We start from the raw sequence: 26,943 nt of genomic DNA on the forward strand, positions 1-26,943 counted from the left end.
GACTTCGAAAATTAGCCAAAAGAGGCATAGAGAAGCATCACCAGAGGACAATTTTCCCTTTGAAACAGCCTGAATCAGCTTTCCACCAACTGGCGCCCAACTCACGGTTTAACCAACTTCTTTAACCTATCTCCAAGCAAAGCTTTCCCGTTATCCGTTCGCCAAACCTCATGCGGTGCATTTTTGACAATATCCCACGCCACCAAATTATCAGTGATATTGGTAAGCTCCTTTTGTTTATCTGCCCACTTCTGGTTCCTTCTCACCTCAATACCAGAACTGACAACAACCAACTGCATGGACGGAGACTGAATGTTCTTCGCACTGGAAATCTCGCTCTTCGTCGTCGAATCTGCAACAAGGTTCTCTTGCAACTTCGCCTTGATGAATTTGCCATTTTGGTACGCCACTTTACCGTACACACGGTCTTCCCTCGTGCGGCCCTTAAATATCGCCCCGGCCAAACTATCCAGTCCAAGTGGGGAGAATATCCCGCGTAGCCAGAGCTTGAAGCCGCGACCTGGCTTGCCAAGCTCTGGCAGCAGATCCTCATGCAAGGCGTCGATCAGCATGAGACCTGTGACGTCAGCGGCATGTCGACTGGCGAAAATGCGGCTGTATATCCCACCCACGCCAGCGGATACGACGACCCATGGGCCTTTTATGTCTGCGAGCGCGAGGGTTTCGGATAGGACGTCGGCGGACATGCCCGCAGAGTGTGGAGATGGGGCATTGTCAGACCACCCAATGCCGGGTCTGTCCCAGTAGCAGTATCGGTCAATGGAGCCATTGCGATACGCCTCGTGCACCCAACTGCGAAAACTGTCTTCGACTGGCATTTCACCGGCTTCCAGGAGGACTGTTGCGCTGCGTTTGTTCGCCGCCATTGAGGGGGCTGCGCCAACGCAATCCAGGTGGATTTGATATTTGCCGTTATCGACGTAATATTTCTTGCCGGGGGCGGGGAGGCCAGCATCTTTCGCGCGCACGATCAAAGTGGCCATGAGCAGCACGGTCGCGAGGGCGGTGACGGTCACAACGATCGTCTCAAGCAGGACGGCAAACCATTCTCGAAGCGTTCGCCGCGTCTCTTCCCTGCCCGTCAAGCGCTCTTCCTCCTCCCGCTTGCCCCATGCCACGAAGCGGGTCTGGGCTAACAAATAAAGGCTAACCACCGTCGCCCACGTGGCGGAGGCAATACCCACCCATCCCTCCTCGATACGGAGACGGCGCACGCCGACGATGATGAACAAATTGACTGCTAGGAAGAGGGAGAGCACGGCACCCCATATGGTCATGGGCCTCGACGGGACGGAGAAGAATATCAGGGCAATTAGCAGGTTGCCCATGGTCAAGGTGGCAAAGGAGAAATCGAGGAAGCCTGGACCGCGGCTGTTCATCCCTGGCGGACTGACGAAAGTTGACGCGAGCAGCACAATCCACCAGATAAGGGTTATTATCAGGAAGAGGATGTTGAGGCTTCGTAGAGCCCGGACACTCCAGAGATTGTACGGAGACACCTACTCGTGGTTCAGCTTTGAAAACCCTTTCTTTTTCCGTTATTTTTATTTTTATTTTTATTTTTATTTTTATTTTTTTGGGGGGAAGTAATTGGTTTTAGAGGAGAGAATTGGGCCTTACTCCTGGGTCATCGGGATCCAAGTATACCCCTTGTGGCAGCAACCGAGTTCGTTCCGTTGGCTCACCTCTTCGCTGCCTCCTTTCTGTTGCTTCGTTTTCACCATGTTCTTCTTCCGCGCCTGGCTCTTCATGGTTGCGTGAACCCCATAGCGGAGACATGATGAGAAACCACCTTAGCTCAGGGCAGTGAGATAATATTAAGGGGGGAAGGAATGGAAGCTGTAACCGAAAATATTAACTACAAGACACCGGTCTCGCTTTGTAAAATCCGGGCCGCATACGGAAAGGTGGGAAGAGGGAGAAAGAACAGGAGAGGAAAAGAGCCTGGATTCAGGAGTTCCGCTGGGACCTTGAAATTGCAATTTCGTTCCAAAATACCAATAATAATATAGTGGTCGAAGCCTGCCTCATTGTTTTGGATATATAATAATCCTCGACCGTGGCGAAGGAACTTACCGGTTTTTCGTCCCCTGTTTGCACTTTTTCACGTTGATATCGTCATGGGCGCGATGAGGTCATCACTGGCCGACTCGAAATAAAGTTGTTCCCGTTGTTAACACAGGACAGGGTTTTAACTCGCTTCCAAATGTCTTTGAAATTCCTGCGGGTGGCCATACAGGCATGCAGCATGTTCCTTCAAAGATGGTCATTACAGCGCGCAGAGAGTCCATGCCCGATTCTCTACTGCGGCATCCTCCTGTATTCTCCTGCCGCGAGATTGAGGTTTGTAAAAACAGCCGGAGTATCCGTCCTTTTTTTAGAGCTAGTAATAAAATAAATAAATAATGGTAGTGCATTTACGTCTAGCGAACCACTTGATATAAAGGCAATTGGAATTCGGCGTGGTTTGATGGACGGAGGCGTGGAACATCCGGCGTCATAGATCAAACTAGCTTTTTTTCATTCTTTTTTTCATTCTTTTTTAAATTACGTTTGTCAACTTGATAACTCGACTCCGCGAATATCGCCTTGCGGGCAGCAGCCATTTGTACTTGCTCCATCATCAAGGCAGCTCTTGGTTATCTACTGGTAAAGACGATGCCCACTTTCTTGCTCTGTGTCGGCCTGGCTCCACCGCAGAATGCTAACGCTTCACACGCTTCACCCCGTTCACGCGCTCTCCGTTCTCACCGCCACCCCTCTGGATGAGCAAAAGGGTACCCATCCGAAGCTTGCAGGGGAACTACTGGCAGTAGCATTGTCCCTCTAATTGAGGCACAATCACGGTATGTGAGTTGTGAGATCCTAGCATACTCCTCCCGTAGATAGGCTTGAGGGCAGGTAATAGCACTGATTGCCGATGAGAAAGGCGTCAGCCGCGAATAAAGGCCCACAGATCCTACGTTCTTTGGCTATCTCGCCGAGTTTGTCGGCATCCTCTTGGCCAAAAATGAGAGGCAGTTAGAGATCAGCCGGCTACGCATCTAACTGATCCTTTCCTACCCCCTTGCTGACATCGTGGTCAGAGAATACACCGATGAGGATGGTGTATTTGATGAGCTGGTCTATTGACCCATGGTGACCCTGGTAGTTGACCCTAAAGCAATCAGGATCAGTGAATGATCAGTTGTGCCTTCATTTCCTATCAGAAAATGTTGACTGTTTGAAGCAGTGTTGCGAGGTGAAGTGGCCTAACAGTCAAACAGAACTGTGAAAAATATAAACATGCAAATATATTTTAAGTTGGGTTCTCTCCTTAAGGATTGATCCTTTTGGTATAGTGGTAAAAATTCCCATTGAAAATGCATGTTTTACAAGAACCAACAGCATGCAGATGTATCAGCAGCAGGCATATCATCATTCGTTATTATTGACGTCAATATGACATTTACCCTTCGCCGTTGCCCTTCTCTGCAAGATGCTACTGCAGTCAGATCCTAAGAGAACGGGAGAATGAGTGGAATAAATCAAAGGAAGGTGGCCATCTCCGCCAGATAGACTTAGCACTGCCTTCTGCTAACTCAACTACGGACTGCACACTCATGGCTGGCAACTCTCGGAAAACTACACCGTTTCCGAGAAGATGTCAGAAACTACGGAGGAGAGTTTAGGATTTCTTTTAACAGTATGGTGTGTGCTTGGAGGCATGGACGGGGACAAGGACAACAAGAAGGTAAAGAAGATGAGTCTAATTACGCCATGCAAGACAGTACACTTGTTGCTGTGCTGGACTTCACACAGAAGAATGTCAGAGATCTATAAGCCATGCTCCAGGAGGGCCGCATTCCACCAGACTTAGACCACCACAGGCCTTGACGAGGTCCTAAATTCGTCAGGGTGTAGGGAACCATAGATCCATTTAGGGATAGCTTCAGTGGTAGCATGCATATCGCCGAAGGCGACGGGTCAGGAGATGAATACACACTCTCTCTGTACTGACTAGGCCATAAGTACTAGCAACCATCACTACTTTTCTGCCACCAAAAGGCATCGTGATTGTGTTGGGGTTTGCCAATACTTATGGCCTGGCACTGGATGCTACCGTTCCAAGAAGATAATCCTTGCGAACTAAAGCGATGATCTATGATCCTCGCCTTCGAGATTCACATCTTCGATCAAACCCCTCACGAAATATCGATTGACTATGCCGATATCGACCGCAACTATAACAGCCTCTTCAAATTCCTCCCTCCTCATCTCCAGCGGTACTGAAGCCCATACTGTATCCAGAATGCGGTTTCAAGCACATCCCTCACGTTTCGCTCGGAGCCATCTCCGGCGAGCTCATCGAAGAAACTCCACTTTTGATCCTTCATAACATCACAGAAGCTCTCGTACACTCCAAAGATACACATACCAAAGGCCTCTGTTTGAGTGGCATCAAAATCGACCACCCCTGTTACGTAAACTTGTGAGTCAACCATGATGTTGACCTCTGCAAAGTCGTGATATGTCAAGACAGGCGGAAACTTATTGAGAAGGGAAACTCTCTCTAACAGAGAAGATGCTTTGTTTATGAAATGAGACGCAGATCGATCTTCCTCAGGGCGTCACTCTGCACCAACTTGTCCAGAGTACTTCTGGCAGTTTTTGTCCAGGATGCTGGGAAGTATGTTGATGCCAGCTGAGGCCGAAAAGTGGATTTTGCCACAAATTGCATGTGTTCGGTAACAGTCGTGAGCTGCCTCTGTAAAGGGGATGCACCCTTACCTTAGGGGATTTTTGGAAAATATGCACTCGCGCCGGAATCACCGGGCAGACGTAAACAAGCAAGACATAGTCGAGTGCCGTAATAGAGGGAGCCAAATCGCCATAGATTTTATGGGAAAGGGTCTAAAACGCCTTCATCGAGCGGCTTGAGTCTGAATTGAATTATCTTTGCTTTGCTCAGATACATAAGGGTGTAGCTGGTAGCGCCTTGACTGTCAACGGGCTGGATACCTGTTGGCTGGAGGACACCCCGAGCAAAATTTTCGCAGTCTTCTGCTTGGGATTTTTGGAGCCCTCCAGCGTCTTCCAGATTTTGCCAACTCTTCTGGCACTAGATCCTTGAAGAACCTTGCTATCCATACCTTCTCCTGCTCAAAGTTCAGTTGTTGATTGTGCGGTTTCAGCTCTGCCGTCACTTGAAACTTTCGAGTTTTATAATTAGCTAGTTCTGTACTGTTTCATGATAAAGATAACCTAAAATTCATGGCAAAATAAAGGCAATTCAACCCTGCCCGCATGTCATCACTGGTAGTATACGTAAAAGGGGAAGCAGGGTATCGGCCAATTTTGTGATACTAGGTAAACGACCACGTGACAATCAAGTGGCAAGGCTCGACGCTATGCCAGAACGGGCCGGCGCCAGACCCCAACGGGACGCACTAGACCCGAAGCGGCGGCCGCTGCCCAAACCGGCCGTCCACGTGGTAGGAGAAACCCTAACGTTGCTGACGCTTTGATATATCTACTCTGTACTCTGCACCCCGTATCTTCCAATCTCATGCCGTCCATGTCCTCCTCAGCCTCTTGCTGAATCCTGCCACTCGTGATCGCTCTCGATACGTAAAGCCTTGCTAGATATGAGCGAGCTTCAGAAATCTTTTGCAAAATCTCGACTGGCTGGATTACCCCCAGAGGTGCCCTTGTTTGAGGACCCGAGTGAGGATAGAGAAAATGACCATGATGGTAGTGCCGTCTCAAGGCATTATGAACATCAAGATGATGATTCGTCTTCAGCTTCATCAGCATCCTCCGCTGGGACTGTGATACCATCCGCGAGCAAAAACCTATTCGCGCGCTCGTCTCGGTAGGTGGGCGTCTGTTTTGTATCCCCTTCTCTATTTATCGCCTTCCGGTGTTTAGAATACCAACCCAATTTTTGTCGGTCACTAGCTTTTATTTATTTTTATTTTTATTTTCCCTTTATTCAATAAATCATTTTTAATATGTTTTAATAATAGGTTAACATCCTCAAGGGCAGAAGCCGCACCATTATCATGGATGGACTTTTTTGACCGTGAGCTGTATCTGGACGAGGATGTCGATGGCTTGCACATCACCCACCATGTGTACATCAGTGCGCCTTCAGACTCCGGTCCTTTGTTTGTCACCCACCATGGAGCTGGATCATCGGGCCTTTCTTTTGCTGCCTGTGCGGTGGAAATCAAAAAGCTTCTTCCTGCCGCTGGCATATTATCCCTAGACGCGCGACACCATGGAAGTACCTCCGTAAGAATGTCTCAGGATGCTGAAAATAATTCACAGGTCGAGATGGATTTGACCCTCGACACTTTGTCTCGTGATTTGCTCTTCGTGATAGAGCAAACTCGAATAAAGATGAACTGGGAATCACACCCGGATGTCGTTTTAGTTGGCCACAGTTTGGGCGGAGCTGTGGTCACCGATGCTGCCAGCAAAGGCGAACTTGGGTCGAAGCTGCTGGCATATGCCGTTTTAGATGTTGTTGAAGGTGGGGGATATTATCAATTTCGATGTTTTGCTGGAATTTGCTGATGAGTTCAGGTTCTGCGATGGATGCGCTTCAAAGTATGGAGACGTACCTTTCTACCAGGCCGTCTAGCTTCTCTTCTGTATCTTCTGGGATCGATTGGCAGTATGTTGTGCATATCGTTTCCTCTCTTCCTCGCTCATGGATTTTAAAGAAACCTGTTCCATTAGGATCCATTAGGTTTCATCAGCTTGATCAAAACTAATAATGCAAGCACTCGATCACGAACGATCCGCAATACCTTGTCCGCACGTGCGTCTGTGCCATCTCTACTTCGTGAAGACCCATCCGATAGCTCCAGACCGTGGAAGTGGCGTACAGATCTAGCAGCAACGAAGCCGTTTTGGGAGAATTGGTTCATCGGCCTGAGCAAGAAGTTCCTTCAAGCTCGCGGGGGCAAACTGCTGTTGCTGGCTGGAACAGATCGCCTTGATACCGAGCTTATTATTGGGCAGATGCAGGGTATGTTCTTAAACCCCTTGAAACCTCAAACTCAAGGTGTCATTTGCCTTCTTCACCTTTACATGCATGATGACTTGCACACTAAAACATCACTCGCTCGAAAATTTTCATAACAAACCCAGGCAAATATCAGCTCCAAGTACTCCCAGAAGCTGGACACTTTATCCACGAAGACCAGCCCGCAAAAACAGCACAGATCCTCGTCGACTTCTACAAACGGAACGACAGAAGCGCCCTCATTCTCCCGCCCAAAGTCGGTGATATCTTGGCGGCGCAGGCTATGGCGAAGGGAGTTGGGGGTGGGAATGACAGCGGGTTCCCGCCAAGCAACTGGAAAAAGTCAACCCCCTGATTACCCGGAATTAACGGATGTCATTTTTCTGGGATCAATGGATGAATGTATTTTTTCTCCCCCCACTTGCCGTTTCCCTGGAGCCAGCGTGCTTTTAATGAAGCACATTTCTGCTTTCGATATACGGAGATAGGCGGGATTTATAATCTCTCCGAGTTACTGCCTACGTTTCATACCATACTAGAAGCTCTTGACTTTATGGGTCCTCGAGGCAGCTCTTAAATGTATCAGCATCTGCACAGGGAGGGGGTTCACAACCTGCAACAACCGGTTCTAGTGTCAATTTTAATTTTGCACGCCTCACGCAGCAATAGCATTGGACCAATTACACTCTCCTTGGACCAAGTGTTTAAATGCATTGATACATCTCCCGGGTGGGAGGAGTGGGAAAAAGGAGGAGAAATGGACACATCCGCGCCAAGGAAGAACCCCAGGGAAATATCATATGAAAACAAATTACCTTTCCCGTTTTCGCTTTCCCCTTGAAAAAAAAAAGTGGCATGCCCAACGTTGATTGTATGCCTTTGCGCCAATAACCGGGAATAGAAATGAAAGATGTAGAAAACAAGAACACTAAGGGTAGTTGAAATATTCTACATAAAATGCGAACCCGGAACGGATCCGAACATTGGCAAGTAGGCAAAGAAAAAAACAAGGAAAAAGGGGCACGTATTATGCTCAATATCTGCTGTCTTCATGGCATATACGCGCCACCCGCAACGACCAGATTCATTCCTGTAAACCGTGTTTTGTAAACAGGGCTCTTTTTGGTAGGGAATGCACTTATCTGGTCAGGCGATACGACAACCTCTTTGCTTTTCTTCTTCGTTGTGCTTGTACCAACACTTGGAACACCCGCAGCCGAGGCTTGAGCGTTCGATGAGGCAGTAGGGTTTCCGGCATCGATCTTGGTGCCCGTACCTCCTTCGCTTATCACACGTCCTTGACCGGTGGACGGATCCTGAGCTGGCCCTGCCACGTCCCAAACACGAACAGTGCCGTCTGCGCCACCCGAGACAAGGACTGCCGACTCAGCACTCCAGGTAAGGGACCAAATGCCACCCTTCCCATGGCCACGCATGCGCTTTAAGAGTCTACCGGGCGCTAGATCCCACAAGAAGATGGAGCCGTGATCATCAGCTGAGGCAAGAATCTTGCCATTGTTGCTGCACGCTAATGCGGTAATGTTGCCAGTGTGGCCCGTAAACATACGAACAGCGTTTCCGGTGGTTACGGCCCACATGCGCACGGTATGGTCGGAGCTACCAGTGAAAACATAGGCTGAATTTGGGTGGAAGCATACACAATCGACGTCTTGATCATGTCCGGCGAATATTCGCTGCTGTCGTATTCGATCCGTCACCCACAGGCGTGCAGTTTTATCATGACTGCCAGAGATGAAGTAATGGCCATAGGGACCCCAAGCGATATCCCACACGGGCTGTGCGTGGCCCTTGTAGACTACCATACATTGCCAGAGATCAAGTGACCATAAACGGATGGTTTTATCGGCTGATGATGAGAGAAGCCAGCGCGTATTCGTTTTGACTTCTTCCTCTTCCGGGCTGGCGATTGAGGGGGCAAATGCCACCGCGTAGACCGGTCCGGAATGACCAAAGAGACGATGGGAGTTCGTAGGCGGAGAGTCTTCTAATTCTTGATATGTTGCTGGGATCGGCAAACCATCAAGACTCCAAACGCGGATATAAGAATCTTGGGTTCCAGCGGCAACCAACATACTGTCGCCGGAGAAATCTATGCAATTGATGCTAGAAGACGGTTAGAGTACCTACAGAAAGTAAGTAGGAAGTCATGGGCTTCCGTCAACGTACCTATCGTAAGTATTGTGAAAAGTGAACATGCAAACACTGATGGCGGGGCCAACCCCCCCAGTCCGTCCTTCGATTTTGAATCTGTCACGGTTTTCTTTGACCTTTTGAACTTCCATGGCGACATCGCGGGCTACAGATGGCGGATATGGTATTTCAGCACGTGTTGGAGCCTCCTCGTCTTCTTCCTTTTTAATCATTTGTTCAAAGTGTTGAACAAGCGATGGGCGACCTCCCGTTGGAGGGTCTTTTGTGTCTGCTTCTTCAAGTTCTGCTCTTACATCTCCTTCAAGGAGTGGCTCCATCGGCAGTTTTCCAAGCTTGAGTCTGGGAAGTGTTCCTGCCATTGCAGGATTATCACCCGTATATGCGGATCCAGGGTGGTGCCCTGGTATTCCTTCATCCTCCGCAGGAATCCCGGCAGAATCGTTCGCTCTTCCCAGCATTGCAGCAAAGCTGAACCGATCATCCGCCGCTCGGTCCTTAGTAATTATTGTGCAATAGCTGCTCAGAATGGCTGACATGACAGTTCCTCCCTCCTTCTGCTTACTCTCCAGGAACTGCATAAGGTTTGAAAAGGCTGGATTGCTCAATGTAAGGCGATATTTATTGTTACGGTATAGCTTTGCGACACTATTCTCCTGTACATGCTCGGGGAGGCTTATTGGCTCTAAAGCGCGAATATCTTCACTGTGTTCCGGAAGAAACAAGCTTTTATTTGTCTCGAAAAACTGGCGACCTTCCAGTGGTACCAAGGACGTGATGAGATTAAGGTATGAGTAGACAAACAGAGGCCATAGGACACGTCGGAGCTCCGGCTGCGAATTGTGTTAAAATGCTCTATAAATATACTCGTCGAGGGACAATACCTTATAAATATCCAAATTGTCCTCGATCCATTTCCTTGTCATATCTGTGAAGGTAAGTAAGCAACCCCAGCCAGGAAACTGCTGATGGAAATACACATACCAAATGCCAACTTGAATTTTGGGCGCGATTCTTCGCTAGCAGGAGGAAGTGGACGTCCATCGATTTCTTGGTTCGCGGATTCCATTCGAAGCATTGCTTCCGTTCTGCTGTAACCTTTTTTCGCCAAATAATCGATGACCTAAAGCATGGAAAAACACAATTAGTTTGCACTTGTAACAAAAAATGGCCAGAAATTGTTAGATACAGCGCATGGACAATAACAAAATAAACCATTATAATAAATGAAAACGCTGCGGACACAAACAAGGCCACCACAGCTGCGCAGCACGTACTGCTAGTACAAGACCGCGGGCATCTCCAACAGAAGGGTCTCCATGTTGCACACGCTCAGGACCTTGAGGGTCCATACTGCTTTGAGCCTGTCTGGTAGCCCAGAGAGATTTTTTTTGCTCCAAAAAAGGGAAATAATCATAACAGGATCTGGGTGGACAAGGAGAACGTTGTAGAAAGTCTAGCCCAAAATGAAACCACATGTGATGCAGAAAGGTATGGAACCAGCATTTATAGCCCTTTGGAATGACACTCAGGCTCACCACAAAAATGGTTCATCTCTGCATTCCATAACAAGAAATGTCAGGCCCGAAAAACACAATGAATGTCAGGCAACGAGATACCTCACAGAATTAAATGCTTGAATGTTATCTTGAAACAAGATGTTGTCACATGAAAAGGAAAGATAATTGAGAAAATGTGAGGAGGTGAGAAACAAAGATTCAGTAAGAACACAGCATTAGGAACAAAAGGGCAGAAGGATATATACTTTTATGGCATATAGAATGGGGAGAGACGACCTCAGCTGAAAGACAAATAGGCATGGAAAGTTCAACGAACATAAAGTACAGATTATGTACTCCGCGCAAGAAGAAGTGACAAGACAGCGGGGGAAGGCTTTTGACCTACAATCTGATTCAAATTCTGCTGGGACATGACCCCTGATGGAGGGCCAGAGGTCGCTGGACTCGCTGCTGCAGGAGGGCCGCCATTTACTTGCTGTTGCTGGGACATTGGCACTCCGCCGCCTGGGCCCATGCTGGCGCTCCTGGGGCCCGGGCTGGGAGCTCCGGGACCGGACATGCTGGGTATTTTCCGCTTCTATATCAACAGTATTGGGGCATATCCGCTGAATAATGAAAAGACGAGATGACTGCAATGAGTTTTCCCAAGCTCCGGGGCGGGCTGGATAATTAAGAAAAGTGTGGCATTAGAATTCGATGGTGGTGAGTGAAGTTGGTTTGATGAAGGAAAGCTTGAAATCGCGTTTGGGTGTTCTGATATTGCACTATTACTAATCAGGTTAGTTTTGACGCAACATGCGCTTATATAATCACTACCTACAGAAGTCCAAATCTCCAAGTTTCGTTCACCTACAAATCTCCAATCAGCTCGAGTTAGACACTCGCTCAATTGTATGGCGAGAAACAGCATGGAGCCCCAAGAGCCGGACCGTGTCTTTACCTCTGCTGATCGAATCCGTGAACTTAATGATATCGACAAAGTTTGTCCTCCCATTTGCTCTCCCCGCACTCTAACCTGGTCTGACGATAAGTTCGCAGGATGTTGCAAAGCTTCTCAATGCAGCGGGTGTTGCGATCGGCTCACTCACCAATTCTCCTTCCGTAACCTCAGGACAGTCATCCAGCGATTTGCCCAAAATCGATGGGACCTTAGAATCACATCGAGCAGCTTTCAAAGCTGCAAGCTCCCAATACTTTGCGCTACTCTCCTCCATTGATGTGCGACTACGACGGCAGGTGTATGCTCTGGAGGAAGCGTCTATCATCCAACCTGAATCAGCTGAAGTCACTGCCGGAGGAACTACTACTACTGCCTCTGCTACTTCGTCTGGGGGCGTTAACCCTCTCGATACCAGCTGGCTTAATAGCCGGAAGGATACCGTCGGAAAGGATAAGGAGGCAGAGCTGTGGGCGGAAGCTAGCAAGTTTGCTACTCAACTGGAGAAAGCTAAAGGTCCTTCCGAAAATGAATCGGGGAGTTGATTAAAGCCTCATCAGGGCTCAATTCTGGGCTGAAATGCAATATAAATCAACCTCCCGCAACGCTACATCTATATAGTGAGGCTTCTACGTCCATTGACTTCGCCATCCATTGCGCCATACGATGTTTACAATTATCAAGTTATCAACTTGAAACCATTTGGAAGAGGCATTAAGCCCACTGGTGTCCTTTATCGGCCCGCCCAAGTAAGCCGCACCCTTGTAAATGGATTGCGCTATTGGAACTGAAGGAATTACTCTTTGGGAGACTCATGATGTTACCTATCTACATATAATAGGAATACGCATGTGTCTACGACTGGGAAAATTATCTCGTCGCGTAAGATGCTGTGGACTCAATAGGACGGATATGATGTGCAAATTACTCGGTATGGTGGCAATGAAGTTTGAGAGGCATGCCGTGTTGGGCTGGAGCAATTATGTGTTTAGTTGGAGACAGTTTCGCCGGTTTGTTTTCTAACCGCGGTAACGTAACCTACGCAGTAGGTTTCTGATATACTTGATGGGCTCTCTGACTTACAATTTCCTCATGGTTGCTGAGGCTTTTTTGGAATAGATATAAGGATCCTGGTCGTAAAGCAATGAAACGGAAGATTGTACAGGTTCTTTAACCTGCAAAGGGTCATAAATGTCTTGTCATTCATTCGAGAATAAATAGGAGAGCTGATAGCAAGATAAAGTAACAAATACAATCCACATCATCGCCAAAAAGAAGCACGACAATACCGGTGCAAAATCCCAGCCATCTGAGATTCCCGTGGCTGGTATTTTTCTATAAGCAAAAAGAACAAAGCCATAATACTACCTCTTCATAGAATTGATCATCTCCCGATGGGTAGCTTGATCTCTATTTGTTTCAGAAAGGGGTGGAATGCCTACCGAAAGAAAGACGATATGTTAGCAGAAAGCAATAAAATCAAGCCCAGGAGCAGAAGGAATATAGTGATGTTGGAGGGAGATAATTGGCAAGCGCTCACTTCTCAAATCGGAGACAATATCCTTCGCTTTTCCAAAATAGACCTCCTCTGCAAACAAAGTCCAGATATTAGTAAAAAAGAAAAGAATCTTGGGATCGTTTAGATGTAAGGTTAGCTAATCTCAAAGAAAAAGGCATGCGTACGTAGAAGATTCCGCATCTTCAGCTCCATATCTTCAACCAGCCGCCCCACATTTGCGACATGACTAGCATCCCCGTCGACGGCCATGTCTGCTTCAATCTGTCTCGTCATATTTCCACTGAGGTCTAGCTCTCCCAACCCTTCTGAGCCCGTTGATAGGTGTAGGATGACTGTGCTGGTTAATTTATAGTGACATGTCCGCGCACGGTCTGTGGCCTCAAAGACATGGATACTATCCCAGGCGCCAGAGTTTTTGGAGCCAGGTGTAATGGCTGGGAGGAAAACAGTTCGTTAGCCAGCCATCCAGCATAGGCGAAAAGTCCTGCCCGTCGGTTGGCGTGGTGTGGTGTGGTGTGGTGTGGTGTGGTGTGGGGGGTGCATTGAATATAAGCCGCCCGGGCATGCTGAGGACAATCCCTCTCACGAACGAAGATGGGGGAAACAGATCAAGAAAAGCCTCGCACCTTTCTTCAACAAAACAACGCCCGCAAAGCCATCGTCCAAATCCCAAAAATATACACTCCCCACCCCACCCTCATAATACAGTTCCCGGTAAACATCAAACGCCTCGTTGGCTGCGACCTCTAGCTTTCGCACTCGCTCACTGGGCACAGTCCCATCTTCAATTGGTGGGTCGAATTCATTGCTCCAAGGGCTGCGGTAACTGTCACCGTCCCGGTTGTAGTCGCAGAGCAGGTAATCGCGCTTTGTTTGAGCGCATCGGCGGATTTCGAGGGGCTGGTCGACAGAGGCGAGGAGGTCTTCGGTTAGATCGGGGACGAGGCTGGTGATGTATTCGAGGTTTTGTTTGGTTTCGCGCGGCGAGAGACGGCGGAGGAGGTCACTGGGAGATAAAAGATGGTTAGTACCTCAAAGGGCGGGGTAGTTAGGTTGTAGAAGGGTCGAACGAGCGGAGATAACAGAAGGGGGAAAAGTGATGATGGTTACAGATCCAATGCTTACAGCGCACTGTCAAATTGTGTATCTGCCATGATTGTAGGGGTTGTGTAGTGGATATGGAAGATGCGGAGAAAAGGAGCTCTCTCTCTGTTTGTGCAGCCGATGGGATCGCGAAGGTTTGGTGATCAACAGAGTTAAATATTAAAAGTACGTGGGGCAAAAACCGGAAGGTTGTTTACAAAAAGCTGACAAGCTAAGAAGCTCCATTTTTAATCGTTCAATCCGCAGAATTCATTCTATTGGGTATCTGGATGCAATATATACTCTTGTACATGTACAACTATAGAAACAAAATCTAAAGCCAAACCCTCATTGAATAAGGCCCATTGGAACAAACATATAGAATGTATATCGATTTCTTTTCCAAGTAGATGTATATTACCACAGCCAAAAACAAGGACGAGGGTAATTCTAAATATCAAAATCGTCACTGTCATCGCTAACTATACACAGCTTCCCCCGTGTGCCTCTTGACGGACTTTGTTGCTCATGTTCCGCTGTTCGCTTCCCAGTAAGCTGGTTGAAAAGCGTTTCAACATCAGGAAGTTCAAGGTCATCCCCTGCACTACCTTGAGAACTGAGATATTGATCTTTCGGTGGGCACTGGGGCGAGTATTGGGAACGCATCAATGGAGAAAATGGCTGGGACCCATTGTTAAAATGGTGTATCTGTCGATCAGGGTCGGGCGGGTCAGGGCATTTCTCGTGGACCCGTAAAAAAGAAGGGTGTTTCCTTCGGCCAGTGCCTTTCAAAGCTACAGCTTCGTACTGCTCAGTTAGGTCATCTGGGTGTAGATGAGCTTTAAAATGGTACGCGCAGTCGGTTGTCAAGGCATTCATATTTTGAAAAGCCTTTACGAGTCGGCAGGTGACGGCCCCGTGCTTTACAAACTTTGTTGGGCGGTAAGATCTTTGAAACTCCGGATAGGCATCAATTCGTGGCCTGGAGACAAACTGAGGACTCGTACCTCCGATACTGCAATATCTTTGTTCGAGTTCTCTTCGTTCGTCCTTCGAAAGAAGAACTTCATCCAATGGCGGGATGTCAAAAATTTCCACAACTTTTGGAGGAGGTTTGCGGAGCCTTTCAGTAGTAGCCTTGCGGCTCACCTTCATGCCACTGATACGAGATGCCTTGGTGAATCCCGTTTCAACACCATCAGGCATGTGAAATTTCTTGGGAAGCCGCTTAGGAACTCTCGCTCGCTTGGTGGGTTCCGGTAGATCGGTCTGGGAGTTTTCAACTGGAATGTCTATTTGTCGTTCATCCACTGCAGGATGTATATCTCGCGGAAGTATTCGTGGAGACTTATCATCGTGGAACGTAAAACGAGCCCCACTAGCTATCATCTGTTGCATTTTCTCGTAATTATCCTTTGCCTTTGTGAACGAGTCTTCTTCCTTGCCTTTCATCAAAAGAAGGACAATATTCCCTCTTCTTTTTCTTCCGGTTCGACCCATCCTTTGTAACATCCTGATGGGCGAGGCGGAAGAGTCGTAACACACTATGAGGTCAACTTCGCCAATGTCAAGGCCTTCTTCACCGACGGAGGTAGCGACAATTGTGTTATATGTCCCCTCTTTGAATTTCTCGATGATATCGAGTTGTGTCTTTTGGTCCATCCCACCTGATCCTTTCGCAGCCGCTTGCCCAACAAACACATGTGGACGGATCATCGGACCGTGTCTTTTCAATACCCTCACGATCTCTTCCGCACTGTCACGAAAATGCGCAAACACCATTATTCGCGTACTTGACGGATGTCTATTTGCAAGGGAATCGTCCCCATCTTTTTCCGCATCCATGAAATGGTTCAACACGACCCGTTTTAGGAATTCCAGTTTCGGGTGCCCAATAAAGTCTTCATTATTGGTCCACATCCTCAGCCGATGCATTAGCGTTTTGAAATTCTCATCGTCAACGATTTGGCGTTGGTATTTACTACCGCCTGCACCCAAAGCGTTCTGAAATGAAACGAGGTTGCGGTAGAACGGCCCAATCCCGTGGTATTTCAGGAGGTCTATTGCGTGGGCCAAACTCGAAAGTACCGAGAAAATGGCATGTACCATACCCTTGAGCCCATTATTTGCATTCCTCCCAGCGGGTGACTTCAACCAGTCCTTCCTGGCAACAGTGAGCCCGTACGGGGTAAGAGTCATCGGGTCCTTTGCCCAATGGGCATTCTGGCTTCGAAGTTTATCCAGGACGGGCTGCAACGACTTGCCGAATAAATCCATGCACATGATCATATCTTCAGAGTAATCAAAAGTCTCAATTTCAATATTTCGTGAATGAACATATTCACGAATGTCAAGCGACTCTTCCGTTCGTATCTCAACTTTAGATATATTCAAGCCATCGATCACTTCTTGGACAGCTTCCACCGATGACCCGGGAGTTGCTGTTAACGCAAGGACCCTAAAACTGGTATTGTATTGTTGGAGAAATTTCACCACTTCAACGTAGGCATAGCCACCAGTGGCACGGTGGGCCTCGTCAATGACAAGTAGGACAATCCGTTTCGGATCCGCATGTCCATTTTTAAGATCGTTAACAAGAGTTTGAGGTGTCATGAAGAAAACCCGCTTGCTCTGCCATTCCGCAGCACGTATTGCTGGCCCTGTACTCCCAGTAAGCATCACAGTTTGTGACCGAGGTATCCCCGCAATACCGAAACATGCGACAATTTGCTGGGAGACCAGTGGTTTTGTTGGAGCAACGAAAACTATCTGGGCGTCTGTAGTCCACCGAAACCAATTCAACATGACGGTAGCGGCAATGAATGTTTTCCCAAGGCCAGTCGGAAGCGCCACGAGTAAATTGTGAAACAGAGCGCGTTGGGTAATGTTAAATTGGTATTCTCTTTTCTTGCCTAAGTTTGTTGGATATACCCAAGATTTTATGGCAGTAGAATCTAGTCTGTGATGTGTTGGAGGTTCGTTACGGCTTACGAAGGGCCAGTTGTGTGAGATGGATTGTGACGATGATGACGGCTTGATAGTCTGAGAAGGCCCACCAAATAATGTCATCTGCCGCAAATTTTTCTGCTGAGAACTACCTTGTCGACGGAATGAGGATTGAGAAGGAAAAGGCTGGGACGATGGAACTAAAACGGGAGTCTTTTGGGGCGAACCAGACGATGAATCCAGGGAAGAGTCGAAGGCGTCTTCAGGGATATCTCCAATATCAAAAAACGCATCCTGAGGCCCAAAATTAGAATTGGATGAGACGGGACTTTTTCGTTCTTTAGGATTAGGACATGGTCCCATGTCTCCTTTGTTTTCTCTTCGAAAAGATTCCAGAGATGCGGCAATGGCAACTCTTAAATCCCCATCCATATCGTTATTGTTTGTCTCCGGAATATTCCGACTCCTGTCAATGACGGGAGTTGGAGCACGTTTTACAGCAAGGTCCTCTGGGCCAGGCTTCTTCCACCGAGGTCCACGGATTATCGATGGGCTCGATGGAGGTTGGGTCAACTGAGTAACGAAAGTCGGTTCTTGGGCACGGGGGTGTTTTGGCTGATATATTTTGTACTTTGGACCGGTTGGCTTTGTATTAATTTCATCCCTGTGCCTGGCAACCGGTGCTCGATGAAGCGATGGCAGAGTGTCTTGGCTTTGGCCTGATTCATGGCCGCTCTCGTGCCCCGTTCCGCTGAGGGTACCCCAAGAAGTGCGAGCGTCTCTTTTGTCACTTGTCTGGGAATGGCTCAACCGTCTTCGTTTCGGGGCTCGAGAGCTGTCAGAACTGGCAGCTGAAAAATCAGCGGAAGTGGCGTCATTAACAACAGGGAGGATGTCATCATCATCGAAGTCGCTGAATTCACTACTCGACATTGTACTGTGGGTTTAAAACAGAAACACAAGAGTACGGGATAAATAACGAAATGCCCTAAGAGCCAGACGGAACCATATCTATTATCGGCTCCGTTTTTGCCGGGCTCCAAAACGATGTCAGCGTCGTTCGGTTTGCCTTCGAAGTGACGTTCGAGGTGACATTTCGAGGTTTGGAGCCGCCGCGTCGAGGCAACTGAGCAGTGGCGCAACGCGCATCCACGTGATCAAGATGTCTGGAAGCTGGCCCCAATACCCTGGGATGGGACTAACAATGCGTAGTTTTGGCGGGTCCTCCCGATTTACTCCGTAAAGCATGGGAAAAATGAATCATATTAAGGGAATTGGAAGTAGTAAATTACACCCTGCTTAGCAAATGAGCGATGGGAACGAGGCCGAACATCCTCCAGAGCGCTTTCAACCACCAAAAGTCCATGAGACGACCAACCTCCCAGGGTTGACCCTTGGGAAGTTGGAAGACGAGAAGAGCATGACACCCTTAAGCCTTAACAAACAGTGTTTTAAAACACCTGTGACGGATCCGGTGGCAAAGTCGATGAAACAACAGAAACTCAAGGCAGAGAGAAGAGGTTTCTGGAATTCGTGGATTTCCCCAGGAGACAGTGACAGAATACAGGTCTGGAGACCTCGAAGCGAGAATTGTTTTGTGTCAGCCTCTCGCTTTCTTGCACTTGCACCAGGCTCGGCGTGCCGAATTGGGTGGTTCCACTGGTTCAAACATGGTGAGCTATCAGGTTTTTCGCCAGACATTGGGTCAAGGTTTGCTGGTCACAGACGCCACCGCAAGGCCATTGGCTCTCCGTCGCAGGAGCTAGCAGGCTTTCAGGGGTTGGGACAGCAAGAACGGCGCCAGTGGAGCTCCCCAGGAACAAGCTTGAATCGGAGATCCAGCGCTGATTCCTGGCTGGCTGCCATGAAGGATGGGTGTTGCTGGGTTGTTCCCCCCGTCCCCCGACCCGCATCATATAAAACAAGAGCTTGAGTCAAATCGAAAACAGGGGCCCCCGGACTTTTCTTCCTCCTCTCTTCTGCTCTTTTCCCCCAGAACAAAAATCTATACACTCTTTTGCCGTCTTCCAACTCCAAATTGTTCTTTACATTCCTGCGTTCTTTCTATCTATTTTTAATCAATTCTTTACTCTCTTTTAAGAGCTTTTATCTTACTTTATTGTCGAGCAACCCGCCAGAATGAAGGCTTTCACCATCTTCGCCCTTGCTGGCCTCCTTGCTTGTGTCTCCGCCATGCCACAAGATTCCCAGCCGCAACAGTCACAGGCTCCACTTCCTCCCTCTGTTTTGTGTGCTAATAAATGTATGTGCAATTGTTACAAATGGTCCTTGAGATCGTACTAATTGCTTCCAACTCTAGGTGCCGACTCGGATGTGTGCTGCAAAGCGGACTGCTTCAAAGTCCCCTGCCCCAATAACGCCATGGCCAACGACACCACCGCGTGCACAGCAAAATGCCCCAAAGGCGACGGATCTCCTGGAGCCACGGAAAAATATGCTCAGTGTGTAGGAAGTTGTATCAAACAACACTTCTTCAGTGCCACCGCAGCCATGCCAAACCCTACCGGAACTGCTGGCACCCCAACTGGTTCATCGGGCTCCGGTAAGATGATTTCATTTATATTTTTAATATTGCGATGGGTCATGGAGTTTCTGCTGGCTCCCTCCCCAGTAATAATGTTTTGCATCCTGCTTTGGTAGGGGATACTAATGATGTAAATAGGTGGTGAGACAACTGGCAATGGTAGCCAGACTGGTGCTAGCCAGACTGGCGCTACCTCTTCTGCATCTCCATCCGCTGGTGCGGCTGCCAATAACGCCCAACTCGGATCCTCTGCTGCTGGTATCATCGGTCTCCTCATGGCTGCTTTGGCGTTGTAAGTGCGTCCAATGCATCCGAAAAGAGCATTGCACTACAACCTGGAACAGCCCTCGGGTTGTAAGGAGCCATTAATTACTTGGGAAACAACGGGCGATTTTAATGGTGTTGGACAGGGCGCGGAATGCTTCCTCTTCAACAAGCGAATGCTATGTTTCACATTCTCATGTTTGTCTATTGATTGACTGTTTGAATAATTAACCACCCTTTTTGTGTTCATGCGGGAAATTAATTGTCATACCATCTTCCCTTTTACTTTATTGGTAGAAATGGGGCTCGCATGATATGTAATAATGTCTTTGGCCTGTTTACCATGAAATTTGATAACAATTTAACTCGTTACATGCCCTGCCTGCACATATAAAACCAGCCATTTTAAATACATTCAAAAATAATGCCATACCAGCTGCGTTATCTTAAACTTGGTTCCTGAAATTGTAAATGAAGTCCACCAATCCAATGCTCTGAGCTAATGGGCAGATGTAAGTCATTATCTGTTTGTTTATCAGCAAGTACTTGCCAAGTTTGTCTCCACAGAATGATTTTAATTTCATCTTCCACTAGTTAGTTATATATTGATGCCATCTATATTTTTTGCATCATCCACCTGCTGCACCGCGCCATGTATCTGGCTGCTAGCGCTTCTTTTAGGCAATAGCATGCAATATTTACAGATTAAACAAAAATTACATGCAGTCAAAACTAGCCTATTGCTTAAAAGCTAGCTAGCTAGCCTAGAATACCGAAATTTGCCATCGTCCATCTTCTGAATATGTTTTACCTCGAATACAGCCGTTTTAGGTAGTAAATATACCTACCCTGCTAGAGGACCTTCCAACCCCGTTCCCAAAGCTCCAATTCCTACCTCCTGTAATCATCTCCCACCCACGCGCAGCCACCGTTCCACAAACAAGCAGGTAAAGCCAATACAATGGATCCCCTTCCACCCAACGCGGCCATACCCATCATACGGAAGCATGCAGGTACAATACATTCCCCATCGCCACTGGTAACACCAGCACCACCAGCACCTACATTCTCATCAACCGCATGACCACATATATAACCCAATGCATGCGCAACCATGACCCATCCTACAACCCGCCGCCACATCCACCGCGTCGTGCACCTCGCGCATAAGCTCCTGGCCTCCGAGCGCGCAAAACAGGCCCCAATCCTCGACCTCCTCACCCACCACAACCCCATACAATGACGCCGTCATAACCCTGGCGGGCCTACTCCAATGACATCGGGGATAGGAAGTATTCTCATTTCTCCCCTCACCTACCAGCAGCACTCCTGCGAGCACCAACGTCGTTTACGACGCGCTCCTCTCCAACGGCGCAGATCCCTCCCCGGCCGCCAGCGTCCAAAAGGTAGTTTCGAAACGTCTCCTTCTCCACGGAAATGAAGGACCCGGCTGTAATCTGCCGCCTCATTTTTTGAGGAAGGGTATCCGGAGCTAGCTATCGTGCAGGAATGCAGATAGGCTGGATGCCCTGGGTGCAGTGGGGATTGCGCGTTGTTTTACGTTCTTGGGCGCTAAGGGGCCGGGTCAGGGGAGCTGGGAGTTGGACGAGACGATTAAGCATTTTGGAGCGAAATTGCAGAGGTTGGAGAGGATGATGAAGACGGAATCTGGGAGGGCGATAGCTAGGGTGATGACGGTGAGGTTGAGGGAGTTTAGGAAGTGGTGGGTTGGGGAGAACAGAGGAAGGGATGGGGATGTTCGATGAATGCAGATTATTTTTGATGCTTTTCATTCCAAAATTTGCGCGTGAAGTCAAAATCAACGGCCTTCTGTCGTTTCTCAAAGTATGTATAGTACCAATTTACTCCGTTTTCAGCGGAAAGAAAATCAATCCTTATTCTCCCTTTCACTAGGATTTCCATATGAATTCATGGGGTATGCTGTTTGATGATAGTACTATACTAGTACTGATCTTGGATATATCTCAAGTAGACGAGACCAAACATCCCCAGATGACTATGCAGCATGTTCTTGAAAACAAACAAGGCAACCAATGTAAGTATATCTAATTATATATGTGCGGAGAAACATTCATATATAGACATCCAGCATATAATTTCCCTGCTCCCATATCACCCTGCAAAATTCCTGCCTGTATGGTATCCGAAAACGGGGGGGACTAGCCACCTATCTCCTTGTCGGAGACGAGGCTGGTCAAGAATTTGACAAAGCAAAATCGACGTGCTGAGGGGGAATGAGGCTAGCAATCAAGCGATGTTCGGCTGGGGTTATATCTGTCTGATGGTGAAAAAAGTGAAGGTCAAAACAGTAACGCCTTCAACTAAAGGACGTGGGGAAGACTCATAGATATATAGGTTCACTTTGCGCAAGTAATCTCTCAAAATAAGGAGAGGGAGGTGGGAAGAACGAAAGAACACATAAAATCACTGTAGACAGGTTCCTGGTAGTGAATGTGATGTGCGTTGCGCAGCTTTGAGGCAGAGGAAGATAGAAGAAAGAGAGGGGGCCGAAAATCTACATGCGTCGCATCCAAAAGATAATTTAAAAATAGGATGGGTTTAACTCCACAGGGCCATGTTTGTAAACTGGGGGTATGTCCTCTCAAGAACGCCGATGCCAATTGAATGAAAATACGAATGGAGGACCTTTAAACACCAGGATCGAATCTATCCTCCTACATGCAAAAGAGTTGAGGGACAAGGCGTAAAACAAAGGGAAATGCATGGTGTAAAGATAATGGACACCGGGTCCTGATATCGTAATGAATTGACAGCCTGAAGAATGAGGGAGTCGAAAGAAAAATATATAGTTAATTAAATGAGGAAATAAGGAAGAGTGCGGTAGAGAACAAATAAACAGCCAAACAAAGGAGATGATTTACACCTAAAGGAGTATTTGTATCACACTCGATCTCGTGCGAAATCTAAAACATCACAGTCATCCTCGAAGAAGCCATCCTCATCAGCTGTGGCAGCACAACCGATGGTAGAGGATGAAGCTGTCGCCCGCTTCTTCCTTCGAGTTGTAATCACTACATGCTCAACATTATCTCCAGCGTTTCCAAGACTGATCAAATTCTCTATCTCACCAGGACCAGCGTTGCGTCCGATATCGATATTATCTTTGCCATCGTCATCGCTATGGGTGGCCGGGCGTAAATTGAGCTTTATCGAAGGGATATCGTCCCCAAAAACCCATGGTTGTTGTGTCAGCATGACAACCTTCTCCTCATAGCTGGTAGGATAAACCATGAGGTTTACTCTGCGGTCGGTATGGAATGGCTGATACGGTGCATTGGCTTCAATTTCAGCCTGGGAAAGTGGCTGTGATTTAAGCTTGCCACTCGACCGTCGTACGAGTGTAGGTGAGGACAAAGACCAGAACCCGGAAACTTGAGTTTCGATCGGCATGGGCAATGCCTGCTCGGGACCGCTGGGCAACTGAGCATTAGCTGGTAACCGGATATCCGCTAATTTGCTTCCAATAACGGAGTGGTTTTGTTTATTCTTTCCAGCTGAAGAACTCCGTCGGACTCTGTATGCTGTAAACTTGCCGCCGTCAATGACACCTAAGAAGGGTTCGTCTTCTGTACCAAGCCAAGTGACTCGAGAACGAGCAGTGTCTCTGGAAAAGGCAGAGAGATGCAGGCGGTTTTCGCCCACACGTCGAAGTGTGTTCATAGTTCCGGTTGCCGCGCCCATTGACTTACTCAAACCAGCAGCGACAGCCTTACCACCACCACGAACTCCCGTTGCAGCCGAAATGCCGAATGCCCCTGCGCCACCTTGGAAAGCTGCTCCGACGCTCGGCGCACGACCTCGTACAGCTGCAAGAATAGGCTGGGTTGTGCCACCAACAAGTTTTATGGCGGCAGAGAACGGGTTACCTGGAGGAGCCTCTTCATGGTCTTCAATAGCTGAAGTATCCTTTTGGTTCATCTTAGAGGGCGCAACTCGGCGGAGAGGTGGCCATTGGAATGCAGCCCGTGGAAGGTCATAGACGTGAACAGTGCCTTTCTTAGTGATAATCGCTAAGCGCTCTCCCGTGGGAGCAGTCCATACAATATCAACAATACTTGACGTCGTCAGTCGGGCATATCTCGCGACTTGTCGCACATGAAGAGCCGGAGGATTGGAAGCCACTGCGTTTGAAGTTGGATCATCCGATATAAATGCCCTAGATCTGCAGTGCTTTACCTGCATGAGGTCCCAAATATGCTGTATGTCCCCCTTTTTACTGGCAGTTAGCAGCATGAGACCGTTAGGTGCGAAGGAAAGAAAGCTGCATCCATTAGGTGGTTGGAATGTGGCAATGGGGGTAGGAAATCCCGATTTAATATCATGGGCTTCTTCACATTTCTTCAAATCAATGATGGACACAAGATCGGGTTCGCCAACCAAGCCTGATTGAGTATCAGGCGCATGCGTTGGCGGAAGAATATTGTGCCCGGTTTGCGCTTCAAATTGGTGAGAGCGACGAGAAGGAGTCGCATGCGTTAACTGAGCGTCTTTATTCCAGTAGCTATTCCAGGTTTGGACACTTTGATCTCCGATCCATCGAGCACCTTTGAAAATTTCTTGTGTGACTCCTCTTGCAACCTTATTGAGGAGGCTCTCTCCTTCCCCAGAGTCAACCCCACACGAGATTGAAGGACGAGAAGGAGGGGTATGACTATCTAATCCATAAGTTTTCTTCTGGATTAAATGCGAGGGAATGGTTCCGTGGAGGGAAACTCGGCGTGAGGCAGACGGTGGAACAACAGCTAGCCATCGACCACTAAGAGATAAAATTGGAGTGTCTAAATTGGTTGAAGGTCGGCTAGTATCAGATTGGAAATCGTCCAGGTCATTTGTCGAGTTCGACGAGCTAGAATACCTGCGGACATCTTTCCACTGCATACTAGTCCAAGTTTTTCCAAGGCACTGAAAAAAACCGCGCGACGACTGGGAGATAATACTATAAATGAAAACCTCGCCACTCGTGCCAGAAGCGATAACAGCAAAATTTCCACTTGCATATATTTTCAGGTTTCCAACGGGTGACGAAGCGGACATCGGCAAGCCAGGAAAGGGATCGTAACAGGGCACAGGTTTTGTTGAATAGAGCGTTGTTATGTGCTCCTGTGTTTTGAGGGAGTAGACTTGAACTCGAGTCTGCACTTGTAGGGGATCATCACGCCTTGACCGTGGGTTCGGTACTGCTGGTACTATTTCGACCTGATCCGAATCCGCGGAAGACGAGGTGCCGCCATCGTCGACTGTCTGAGCGGGCCCGTGTATAGATATCGCAATGAGTGGCCGATATGTTGCGAAAGGATCAACCCTAGACGCCCATGTTAGAATTTTGGCGTCTAGTACTCTTCCATTTAGTCCATCGAGCTTCCCGACTACTCTAGCTTTATCGCCTTCAACATTAAGCACGTCCAAATACCCATCACTCCCAATCAACATGACATTGCCACCAAATTTATTACTTGATTTTGAATGTGGATTCGAAATCGCATCAAAGCAACAGAAAGTATAGCCACCTTCCCCTGCGGGTCGCATACTGGGACTTGGGAAATGCGGTATGTCGATGTCGGGCGCGGAATAAAAATGTGGTTGTGGTAGATGAGGCAATGGAATTTGGTGCATGTGATGACTACTGGACGACCGTTGTCTATCCACAGATTGATACCTTGCCGGCGTAGAATTCGGGTGGCCATTTCCATAGCTCAAGGGCCGAGGCTTCCCCATCGGTGGTGAGGCTGGTGAAGGGCTATGGCTGAAACCCCCTTTTTCCCCAAGTGAGGCAAAATTTGGTGGTGATGCGCTTATGCTCAGCCCATCCATCAGATCATTGGGTGGGCTTTTTCCAAACGGAATGGACTTAGCCCAGGAATCAGTTCGATGGACGGTATCACTATTATCATGGCCACTCAACGAGTTTAAAGTATCCAAGATTGGAGAATTGACGTGGGCTAGATGTTGCTGCACGGCAGCATTCTGAGAATCGAGGGTGATATCTTCCGGCTCCAAGGCTGGGGAGAACGCGCTTCTATAGAAGTGGAGTATATGGCCGTTAGATACATAAATTCTATGCTGACTCGTACTAAGTTACGAGAATTGCAGAGGAAATGGAAAGAACTGGGGCTAACGACACCACAAAGCAGCGGAGGAACTGGTCACGTACTGGCTATCTGGATGCGCCTGCGTTTCAGTTTTGGCGGCCCCATCCTCTCGCTCCGCAACATTTCTTCTCTTTTTCTTAGATTGACGGCTAAGGCCTGATTGAGTTGGAGCTGTGAGCTGCTGTGACAACGGTGACTTGGCCGCCGGGGACCGACTTTGCTGGCGTGAGGGGTTAGACGCTGGGGGCATCCAAAAAATGATAGGAGGTGGCCACTGAAGGGCCGTGAAATGCGCAGGAAATCCTGGAGAAGTACGTAGAAGTCGATGCGAAGAAGTGAATCACTTCTTCTGTGGTCCTCGTATTTTTAAGGAGACTTGGTAGGCAGGGGATCCAGGATGGCGATCGACGGTCTGTGAATTTGAGAAGACGAATGAATGATAGGAACAGTCAAGGATGGTATGGGGACGGATATGACGAATAAGTAGCAGGGTTATATTCCAGATATGCCAGATACCGCCGTAAATAAACACAAGATAGCTATAGAACAAGAAGCCGTGAGGCAGTAAGGTGTACACAGACAGGTGAGAGGAGGATCAAGAGGTGGAAGGAGATGGGAGGAACAGAGCTTCCAGAGCAAGCTGCTTGTTTCTATAAGGAAATGTTCACAGATGACAAGTAGGTTCAGTAGACACGAACAAGCTGCTGGTAGATGTAGCGGGATAGTTCCATAAATTATTATCAAAGTAGCTGGTTTGATAGAAAGCGAGTTGTAAGCGTGGTTGTAGGTCTGT

General features: G+C 48.0%; 11 protein-coding genes across 11 annotated transcripts; 4 read left to right on the forward strand and 7 right to left on the reverse strand.

Moving 5' to 3' along the window:
• Window positions 1–101: 101 nt before the first annotated feature.
• On the reverse strand, window positions 102–1,800 carry HCBG_00638 (uncharacterized protein; the record flags this gene model as incomplete). The annotated part of the gene is made up of 2 exons (XM_045427688.1): window positions 102–1,520; window positions 1,642–1,800. The coding sequence occupies 2 exons, from the start codon at window positions 1,798–1,800 to the stop codon at window positions 102–104; spliced, it is 1,578 nt and encodes a 525-aa protein (XP_045291663.1).
• A 2,349-nt stretch (window positions 1,801–4,149) lies between these two features.
• On the reverse strand, window positions 4,150–5,151 carry HCBG_00639 (uncharacterized protein; the record flags this gene model as incomplete). The annotated part of the gene is made up of 5 exons (XM_045427689.1): window positions 4,150–4,301; window positions 4,439–4,573; window positions 4,609–4,768; window positions 4,792–4,914; window positions 5,023–5,151. The coding sequence occupies 5 exons, from the start codon at window positions 5,149–5,151 to the stop codon at window positions 4,150–4,152; spliced, it is 699 nt and encodes a 232-aa protein (XP_045291664.1).
• Window positions 5,152–5,648: 497 nt separating this feature from the next.
• On the forward strand, window positions 5,649–7,391 carry HCBG_00640 (phosphatase methylesterase 1; the record flags this gene model as incomplete). Its single annotated transcript, XM_045427690.1, has 4 exons — window positions 5,649–5,875; window positions 6,030–6,538; window positions 6,758–7,039; window positions 7,162–7,391. The coding sequence occupies 4 exons, from the start codon at window positions 5,649–5,651 to the stop codon at window positions 7,389–7,391; spliced, it is 1,248 nt and encodes a 415-aa protein (XP_045291665.1).
• Window positions 7,392–8,085: 694 nt separating this feature from the next.
• On the reverse strand, window positions 8,086–10,557 carry HCBG_00641 (transcription initiation factor TFIID subunit 5; the record flags this gene model as incomplete). Its single annotated transcript, XM_045427691.1, has 5 exons — window positions 8,086–9,160; window positions 9,224–10,038; window positions 10,090–10,133; window positions 10,190–10,328; window positions 10,483–10,557. 5 exons carry the CDS (start codon window positions 10,555–10,557, stop codon window positions 8,086–8,088), a joined length of 2,148 nt encoding a protein of 715 aa, XP_045291666.1.
• Window positions 10,558–11,575: 1,018 nt separating this feature from the next.
• HCBG_00642 (uncharacterized protein) lies at window positions 11,576–12,799 on the forward strand (the record flags this gene model as incomplete). The annotated part of the gene is made up of 2 exons (XM_045427692.1): window positions 11,576–11,705; window positions 11,764–12,799. The coding sequence occupies 2 exons, from the start codon at window positions 11,634–11,636 to the stop codon at window positions 12,205–12,207; spliced, it is 516 nt and encodes a 171-aa protein (XP_045291667.1).
• A 323-nt stretch (window positions 12,800–13,122) lies between these two features.
• Window positions 13,123–14,335, reverse strand: HCBG_00643 (F-actin-capping protein subunit beta; the record flags this gene model as incomplete). Its single annotated transcript, XM_045427693.1, has 4 exons — window positions 13,123–13,250; window positions 13,346–13,615; window positions 13,808–14,187; window positions 14,307–14,335. 4 exons carry the CDS (start codon window positions 14,333–14,335, stop codon window positions 13,123–13,125), a joined length of 807 nt encoding a protein of 268 aa, XP_045291668.1.
• Window positions 14,336–14,714: 379 nt separating this feature from the next.
• On the reverse strand, window positions 14,715–18,143 carry HCBG_00644 (helicase C-terminal domain-containing protein; the record flags this gene model as incomplete). Its single annotated transcript, XM_045427694.1, has 1 exon — window positions 14,715–18,143. One exon carries the CDS (start codon window positions 18,141–18,143, stop codon window positions 14,715–14,717), a length of 3,429 nt encoding a protein of 1,142 aa, XP_045291669.1.
• Window positions 18,144–18,516: 373 nt separating this feature from the next.
• HCBG_00645 (uncharacterized protein) lies at window positions 18,517–19,143 on the forward strand (the record flags this gene model as incomplete). The annotated part of the gene is made up of 1 exon (XM_045427695.1): window positions 18,517–19,143. The coding sequence occupies one exon, from the start codon at window positions 18,517–18,519 to the stop codon at window positions 19,141–19,143; it is 627 nt and encodes a 208-aa protein (XP_045291670.1).
• A 65-nt stretch (window positions 19,144–19,208) lies between these two features.
• HCBG_00646 (uncharacterized protein) lies at window positions 19,209–20,406 on the forward strand (the record flags this gene model as incomplete). Its single annotated transcript, XM_045427696.1, has 3 exons — window positions 19,209–19,473; window positions 19,531–19,773; window positions 19,894–20,406. 3 exons carry the CDS (start codon window positions 19,350–19,352, stop codon window positions 20,049–20,051), a joined length of 525 nt encoding a protein of 174 aa, XP_045291671.1.
• A 504-nt stretch (window positions 20,407–20,910) lies between these two features.
• Window positions 20,911–21,488, reverse strand: HCBG_00647 (uncharacterized protein; the record flags this gene model as incomplete). Its single annotated transcript, XM_045427697.1, has 2 exons — window positions 20,911–21,080; window positions 21,338–21,488. 2 exons carry the CDS (start codon window positions 21,486–21,488, stop codon window positions 20,911–20,913), a joined length of 321 nt encoding a protein of 106 aa, XP_045291672.1.
• Window positions 21,489–22,941: 1,453 nt separating this feature from the next.
• HCBG_00648 (uncharacterized protein) lies at window positions 22,942–26,921 on the reverse strand (the record flags this gene model as incomplete). The annotated part of the gene is made up of 2 exons (XM_045427698.1): window positions 22,942–26,077; window positions 26,213–26,921. The coding sequence occupies 2 exons, from the start codon at window positions 26,398–26,400 to the stop codon at window positions 22,942–22,944; spliced, it is 3,324 nt and encodes a 1,107-aa protein (XP_045291673.1).
• Between the last annotated feature and the right edge of the window lie 22 nt (window positions 26,922–26,943).

The sequence above is a fragment of the Histoplasma capsulatum genome, assembly GCF_000150115.1.
Source record: "Histoplasma capsulatum G186AR genomic scaffold supercont2.1, whole genome shotgun sequence".
Lineage (NCBI taxonomy): Eukaryota > Fungi > Ascomycota > Eurotiomycetes > Onygenales > Ajellomycetaceae > Histoplasma > Histoplasma capsulatum.